The sequence below is a fragment of the Suricata suricatta genome, chromosome 6, assembly GCF_006229205.1.
Source record: "Suricata suricatta isolate VVHF042 chromosome 6, meerkat_22Aug2017_6uvM2_HiC, whole genome shotgun sequence".
NCBI classification, from domain to species: Eukaryota; Metazoa; Chordata; class Mammalia; order Carnivora; family Herpestidae; genus Suricata; species Suricata suricatta.
The window spans coordinates 142364280-142373020 of NC_043705.1; the positions used below are offsets into that span (position 1 = coordinate 142364280).

The 8741-nt window shown below is 49.7% G+C and overlaps 1 protein-coding gene across 1 annotated transcript in view; it reads left to right on the top strand.

The window, feature by feature from the left end:
* Positions 1–8741, top strand: part of C6H5orf49 (chromosome 6 C5orf49 homolog) — a 12513-nt gene that overhangs the window by 2771 nt on the left and 1001 nt on the right. The window contains exon 2 of the mRNA XM_029941087.1: positions 7595–7711. Coding sequence (XP_029796947.1) covers positions 7595–7711 — 117 coding nt within the window. The remainder of the gene's footprint in view (positions 1–7594; positions 7712–8741) is intronic.

Consider the following 8741-nt stretch of genomic DNA (forward strand, 5'->3'; position numbering starts at 1 on the left):
TGAGGGGCTCCATCTCAGGTCCATGAGATCATGACCCGAATGGATATCAAGAGTCAGACACTTAGCTGACTGAGCACCCAGGTGCCCTGCAAAAATTTTCAAAGTCACAAGAGACGTTGTGTTTACACAAAACATGTTCACACACAGATCCCACAACTATGCTCTCTGCATGTAGCGATACATCTCAGACTTTTTTTCAAACTGTCCCTTTTTAAGGAGCACAATGACGCAAGAAAAGGAGCAGCATTATCTCCAATGTATTTGACCAAGAGGAACAGCTTCAATTGGAGCGGTGGCCGCCGTGTCTCACCCTTCCTCGTGTGATGTAAACACCTGGGGGACAGGGGGACAGGCAGGGGGCGGGGAGGGGCTGGTGTCAGTGGAAGAGGGAACAGCCAACTCTGAGCCTCCTCTTGAAGACAAGGTAAGTGGACAGACTGATGCAGAACCCCGATTTTGAACTCACCTCCAGGATGAAACACACCCAAGGTCAGAGGGAGACTCTGGTTCATTTCTTTTTGTTTTTTTTAATTTTATGTTTATTTTTGAGACAGAGACAGAGCACAAGTGGAGGAGGGGCAGGGAAAGAGGGAGACACAGAATCTGAAACAGGCTCTAGGCTCTGAGCTGTCAGCACAGAGCCCGATATGGGGCTCGAACCCACGAACCATGAGATCATAACCTAAGTCGAAGCTGGACGCTTAACCCACTGAGCCGCCCAGGTGCCCTTACTTTTTTTTTTTTTTTTTTTTTTTTTTGTCTTTGGATTTGTTTTGGTTCTGGTTCATTTCAACTCAAGAGTAAAGGCAGCACATTCCAGGGCTCTGATTTTGGGCAAAACCACCACCAGCAACAGATCCATTAAAAGTAGTGAAGGGGGGGCGCCTGGGTGGCTCAGTGGGTTGTGTCCTGATTCATGATTTCCACGCAGGTCATGATCCCAGGGCCATGAGATCCAGCCCTCAGTCAGGCTCCATGGAGCCTGCTTAAGATTCTCTCCCTCTCTCTGTCTCTCTCTCTTCTCCCCCATTCACTCTCTCTCTCAAAAAATAAATGTAAAACTAAAAAGTAGTGAAGGTAATGCCTTACCAAGACTGCTTGTGATATGACATGATTCTTATTAATTGATAAAATGTTCAGATTATTAGAAAAGTTATGAAACTTTCCACAACTTGTGATTCTAATGTACCAGGAGAGGAAACAGAATCTTTGCCACAGAGGAACCAAAGAGAATAGCTGAGCATTGTCCTCTTAAAAGAATTAGCCCGTCATGTCCTTGACAAGCTACAATCCTTCTGAGAACAGACTTTTGAATGATGTTAAAATTAATGAAGATGTCTGCATTAAGCTTCACATACCGCTGGATTCCCAAGGACAAGCGCTGGACTTACCAGATGTAAAATGAGGCCCTTATGAATCAAAGGAAACCATCTGGATCACCTCGAGAATTACCGTTTTTAAAAGTAGGTCACACAGCTCTGGGTAGGCAAACAGTGACCGGAAGCCTCAAGATGAGAGGTAACAGTGCCGTGCCCACGAAGAGAGTAAATGAACACAGCCCGATCATGGCTTATTACCGTTTCAGTCAAGGTTGGTCAAGGTGGGCTGGGCTGTGCTATGGAAGCAACGGACCCTGAACCCCGAGAGCCTTAACCACCGGTGTGACGGAGCCTGCTCATACTAAAAGAGCCAATTTTTAGCATTTCGTCTGAACTCTTCATTCAGTTGGAATTGAAATGGGCCATGGTGAGAATATTTATACTGCAGAAATTGGGAAATGCCACAAATCAGGTCCTTTTTGTCCAGAGAGGCGATTGTTAGCATAGGCATGCCACTGGCCTTCTGCATATAAACATGACATAATGGAAGTGTGTTTCTTTTTCACATATAGCCCAATATTTGTGTTTCTCTTGCCTGGCCTTTTGTTTTTTTATTTTACTCTATTTATTTTATTTATTTTCTTTTTTTTAAATAATAGTTTATTGTCAAATTGATTTCCATATAACACCCAGTGCTTCTCCCCACACGTGCCCCCCACCATGACCATCACCCCCTCCCCCTTCAGTCCATGGTTCCTTTTCAGTATTCAGTAGTCTCCCTTGATCTGTGTCCCTCCCTCTCCCCCGCTCTCTTTCCCCCTTCCTCTCCCCATGGTCCCCTGCCAGGTCTCTCCTATTAGACCTATGAATGCAAACATATGGTGTCTGTCCTTCTCTGCCAACAGAGAGAGACAGAGTGCAAGCGGGACAGAGAGAGAAGGAGACACAGAACCAAAGCAGGCTCCAGGCTCTGAGCTGTCAGTACAGAGCCTGGTGTAGGGCTTAAACTCACGAACCATGAGATCATGACCTGAGCCAAAGTTGGATGCTTAACCAACTGAGCTGCCCAGGTGCCCAACCCAGCTTTCTTAATCCAGAATCTCAGGAACCAGATTCCTCCTTTTTAATAGTTCCATGATAGCCAGGGTCTGGGGATTTTTGGGATCTTGTAGTCCTTTACTGGATCCTTTGAACCTGCTGGCCAAACAGCAAGGGGGCAGAGCATGGAGGACACACACAAGAGCTTTTATGGACCAAGCCTAGAAGGTGATGCCCATTGGCTTCACCCACAATGCTTTGCCAGAACGAGTAAGTGTGATGGAGACAGGCCACTGCAGTCTTCTGTTTATTCTGGAAGAGACCACGTGTTTGGTGAGCGCATAATATTACCCTGCCTGAGTGCCGTGTGGAAAACGTATGAATTTCCTTTCTCTTAGTTCTTTGTTTCTTGCAGAATTTACCTGGCTTGAACCAACAATGGAGAGTCCATTGATATCTAAGTGATCTGAAAGGGAGGAGAAAAGAAAGGACTCGGGTCCCAGTTTGCTGGGAATCTTACCCCAGTTATTTGTGCGAGAGTGTGTGTAGTGTCTGATAGGAGGCACAGGGAACAGCAGAGGGGGACAACCCAAGAGATGAGCCCTTGTAGACAGTAGGTGAGGACGGCCTGTGGTCGTCACGAGAGACGAGGTATGCTACAGTCAACAGCAGCCGCCGAAGTCTCAATGCCCTAACTAAGGCTTCTTCCTCATGTTAAATCTACGGGGAGCAGAGGGATGGCTTTGCCCAGGATAGTCACTCCACAACTGCCATGGAAGCTTCTGGAATCCCCAAACGCTTCTGCCTGAAAAGGCCCAATGTGACTCTCCACTCATAGTTCATTGCTTAGATCTGGTCACATGGCTTAACTCACCCAAAGGAGCAGAGAAGATTAATCCTTTTTGGAGTCAACGGTAGAGCAGAATTGAATATTGGTGATGTCTCCCAACCTGGTTGTCTGGGTTGAATGGTTTACTGACTCAGTTTACCTGAACCACAGTGCTCCGAGATTGGGTCTCCAGCCCCACTGCAATGCCCTTTGTTTTGTCTCCATTCTTCCCTTCCACTGTTCAAAACATGGCTACTGCTCCTTACCGAGTGTGTGTCCTAGAGCTGTCACAGCAAAGTACCACAGACCAGTGGCTGAAGCCACAGACGTTTATTGTCTCCCAGGTCTGGAGGCCAGGAGTCCAAATCAGCGTGTCAGCAAGGTTGGTCCCTTCTGAGGCCATGAGGGAGAGTCCGTTCCCGGCCACTCTCCGTCATCTATAAATGACTATGTCTCCTCACATCGTCTTCTCTTTCCCTGTGTATCTATGTCCGTTTCTGAACTTCTTTTACAAGTGCTAGTGGATTAGGTATGACTTCGTCTTACTTAACGAATTACATTCTCAGCGTCCTCATGTCTAAATCACCTGCTGAGATCCTGGGGGTCAGGACTTCAACATATGGATTTTTTGGAGGATGCAAGTCAACCCATGACACCCAGGGCGGTGGCTTCCCTGGGGCTCCCGCTACAGTGGTGCAGTGCCCTCTGCACTGACTTCAGCCGCATCCACGTCCTGCATGAGCCCAGGCAGGACCCGATCCTTCCTGTTTGGCGTCCCTGTACTTTGTGTATCCCTCTGTGGCTCCCTGTGTATTACCTGGTGTTGTTTAATTAATGGGTTTATTATTTCCATTCCCAGCCTGTGGTCTCCTCCAAGGTAGGGACTCGCTATTTCTGTCCTAAAGCCTAGCTGTGTGCCTTGCACAATAGTTAGAATGATGTGCTTTGGAGGCGAAGAGAGAAGGCTTCCACTCCACGCACAGCCCAGGGCTGCGGACCCGTGTACGAGCAGGACCACTGTGGGAGAGCATCACCACCAGAACGGCTCCCACTACATTCGAACAATATTCAAAATGCAAAGGGACGAAGGGAGATTACCAGGGAGGCAGTACATGGGCTCATTTTGCTTTGTATTTTTTTTTAAAACCAATGTGCACGCTTGAGAGAGGAAATCTCTTGAGGGATTTTAATAGCAAAATCCCAGCAAACCCAGAAGCTCTGTTCTGTGATAGCATCTAAATCCAGATTGGTTTTTATTAGTGTAATTTTGCTTCAAACTGTAAAGAAATGAAAGACAAAAAGGAAGATGATGAATAATTAAGATCCAGGAAAAGACAGATTTCCCGCTTGATTAGAAGTGGACAATGGACAGCCGCGCTGCTCAGTGAGGCTGCCTGCCTCCTGATCGATGCCCCCCCCCCCCCTTATTTGCCCGTGATAGAACAACTCATTTTTAGTCTGGAAAGGAGTAAACATGCAAAATCCCTGCAAAGGAGAGAGAGAGACTCTGATCACACCCAGTGCGTGTCATGGGGACCCTCATAAAGACTGCTCTAACATACAACAAGATAGGCTTCTGGCGACCCACTGGGGGAAACTGAGGCACGTAGCTTCTCCTAGCACTGCTTTTGTGGAGTGTTTTAGGGGAGCTGAGAATGAGGAGAGCTCATCATCAGGGGCTCCCCCCGTGCAGGGAACATACGAAGTGAATCAACCTTGCCTCCCTGATTCGGGAAACAGTGATGGCTTTCTCTGTTCTGGAGTTCACTCTTCTGCCCTTGGGGTCTGGCTCCTAGGACAGTCAGGACCTCCAGAGGGCAGACTCCGTTCAGGAGGGTCAGGCCTGCATGGGAACCCCCTGCACAGGAGGACAGCACAAGCCAATAGGTCCCAGAGGGACCCTGTTCCCTCTGGTCCCTTCCCCTCAGGCCTGGGCGCGGCTGGTCACGTACATGAAGCTGGGCGGGAACTGATGGTCGGTCACCTGTTCCGTGGCGCAGGGACCTCAGGCTGCAGCTGCCACCCAGAGGCTCAGTCGGGGAGCAGGTGTTTTCTGCTGCAGACCCGAGCCGCTGTGTCTGAAACACGCCCACTGCACAGGGTCTGCCAGGCCAGGCGGGATGCAGGCGACGATGTGACATCCCCATTATGACCATGAGCCCAGCTCCAATCCCTGTGTGTAAGGGAGGGGGTGCTTTGGGAGTGATGGGGTGCTCAGTCACTGTCAAGGTCAGCCTTCTGGCCTCAGCCAGACCTGACCAGTAGCTCTTAACCTCATGAGGAAGGGTCTGCATTGAGGTGCTTGCCCTTGCAAAGGCCAGAATGCTCCTTTGGGGGAATTCTGTCCCACATCGTGCATGGTGTTCTTGAGCCTCTCTCATGTCCCTGCACAGCCCTCTGGCCTGGTGGCCTCCCTCAAAATGCTGCAAGCCTTGCTCACCATCCCCAGGCCAGAAGCCAGCTTCCAGCCGGTGCCATCAGCTTCTGCCTCTGCGGACATCCTACACACTGCATGTTAAAAGATATTGAGATTTCTCTATCCTTCCTACGGGCTTAAAAAAAAAGTCTTTAATTGTATTTGATTATCAAATGTCTGATTTTTATATAACCAAAGTGATTGATATTTTCTTTGTGACATTTTTCCCAGTGCTTTCATGCGTAGGAAGTCCCTTATGGATTTTCTTTGCACATATTTTTCTGATCCATCCCGAATTTACTTTTGACTATAACGTGACACGAAGACCCACGCTTATTGTTCTTCCCAAACAGCTGGGCAGTTTTTACCGGAGCAAATGCTGGATGATGCGTCGCCTCTCCGCTGAGTTGGGCTTTTGGTTTTTCCAGCTATGGGTAGATGAGCTATCCCATAAATTATCTTCAGGGCACGTGAGACCAGGATGTGGACAGACCCAGGAGCCCATAGGTGACAGAGGACCATGCTAACCAGATGCTCCTGCATGGTGACCCCATTAAATGACCATTGGAGCGCAGACTCTGGAAGCCAGGGCTCCTGCCTCTAAGTTTGCACAGAGTGACTCTGAACTTGAGAAAATCAGGATTCCTGTAGCCCCTGAGTATGTGTCAGGAATGGTGCTGCTGGATTCTTGGGAACCTAAGATAATAATCCCAGATGCTTGGCTCGTCTGCCTCACTGGACAGTTCACTGCCCCGGGACGGAGCCTGGGTGGTCTGCACCACTTCCCTGGCAGGAGCAGCACAGGACAGGTGACCCGTGGGGGATGTGTCAGGGTGGAAATGACGGTGTGTCATTGTGACCAGCTGCTCCGAGTTCCCCCAGTCAGTGAGCACGGGCGGTCCATGTTTTCCAACAGACTAAGCACACATCATGCGTCCTTTTCACCGCTTACCTTCCACCTCCGAGTCCTGCCCTTGGAGGAGGTTGTTTCTAGCATCACTGCCTGGGAAAGCGAGCAAGCACAGGTTTGATACCCCATGCCCCCGAATGCCAGCAAGATGGCATGTCTGGGTTTGCTGCCGGAGGATTCAAGGTGCCTGGCCCGTGACGCAGGAGTGTACAGGACAGGCCTGCCGTGCAGGTGAAGATTAAAGAGGAGCTGATTTCTTCCCTTTTATCAGGTGTCAGATGAGGCAGATGGAGTTTTGTTCAAAGAGACATTTGGGATGGAACGGAGGAGATAGTTCAGATGAAAGCTGTTAACAGGATCATTTTCTAATACGTCAGAGCTGTGTGTGCATGTATGCTATATGTCTAATACATTGCATATATCATAATATTGTGTATTGTGATATATGTGCAAATACTATCTATGTGGATATATTATATATCAAATCAGTATATTCATGCATTTATGAGCTACATTGCTTCGAGCTACCACACCTGATTAAAGAAAATATTTCTGTCTCTTCAGAGGGGGGTTTGTACTAGGTGCCTACCCGTTGGGCCAGCAACTTACCGATATTTCTGTTTATATTGCCGAGCGTTCAGCTATGGGTACGTTTTTAAAGCAGGACAAGTGTATTGCAGAAAAGTCTGAGAACTAGGAGAAGGGTGGAGATGAAGGGGAAGACACATTTACTGAGTGGATTACTACTGTTTTAAGGCCGTGCTCTAGTGGTGGGGTCAGAGCTCGGGAGGAGCCACCTCGGCCAAGGTCAAGAAGGGGTCTGTGAGAGGCGCAGGAGGAGAGCCACGGAGATGTCCCCACCTCTCTGGGCCTCTCGGGGATGGCCTCGCCGGCGGGGGCCCAGCCTTTTGCTCTGCTCGTGGAGGGTGCTGTGGGGTGACCCTCCCGAGCACATACTCCGTGCAGATGGGACCTGCCCGTCTCCACCGTCAGTCGAGGTTGGCCTGGCTTCCAGTCTCCGTGAGGGCATCCGTGGCTCAGCCCTGCAGTAAACCCTGCCTTTCTCTTTTTTTAATCCCCAGACAGGAATCATTTCACTGTACGACTGTGTTTTTAACCAGAGCCCTGGCTACAATCAGAAGCTGCACCGAGATGACAGAGAACATGCAAAGAGCCTGGGCCTTCACGTGGACGAGGAGGTAATGTGGAGACAGGCTGCCGACAAGACCAGCGGTGCCTGTGCGACACCCCGGCCCCTGTGCCCTCCTGTCCCTCCCTGGGCGCGGGGCTGGCCCTGGACACCACCAGCTCCCTCTCTTGGGTTGTGTGTCCCCGCATTAGTCTTTATGACTCTGTTGTCGAGTTTACTTAATTTAATGAAGGCAAAACCAAGATATTCTTTTCAACAGGTAGAGCAGGTTTTTGCTTAACTCCTGAGTCCCGGCTGTCACAGCCCTTCCGAGGACCCTGGCCCTGCCAGGGAGGAGACCATGCCTGATAGGATGACCTCCCTAATTTAGGAACTGGCCTCAAACCTCGACAGACCTGGAAGGCCCTGCTTTATCTTTGCAGGATTTTCTGACAGCTCGGGCTCTGCCCGCGGTCAGCTGCCCAGGTGTGTGAGCAGCGGCGGGAGCAAAGCTCCTTCCTGGAGGTCCATACCACAGCAGGTGCCGGGGCTCCTTTGCAGCGAGACCTCCCGCTCTCAGACAAGGTCCCTGCAGAGTCTGATCTGAGGACAGTGTGTAATGAAGAGCTGGGTGCTGAGTAAATTTCACCAGTTTTCTTCGAAACACAGAAATCAGAATGTGGGATTTCCCTCTCAGTGGGCTTGGGCCTGTGGCTGCTATTGTTTAAGAATGTCCAGGTCACTTCCAAGGAGACTTTATCTCGCTGGGAAGTTAAGTGGGGACTCTGACGTTTTACTACTAAAGTCACAGACATTAGGTTTTTCTCTACTGTTTTGTTTACGTGGATTCACTCCATGTTGGGTGAGGCTCGTGGCTTCCAGTCTTAAAAACACACCTGCCGGCGTGTCCCCAGCCCGGGCCTGAGCGCCCCCCATGGACACAGAGCGCAGAGGGGAGAAGACAGATGGCCCTGGCCTCCTAGAGCTCATATTCCTACGAGGAGACAGAAACATCAAGTTATACAAATAAGGAGCTGAATTCCAGGTGGTGGTGGGAGATTCGCAGAGAATTGAGGCTTTTAAGGGGCAGAGAAAGTGAC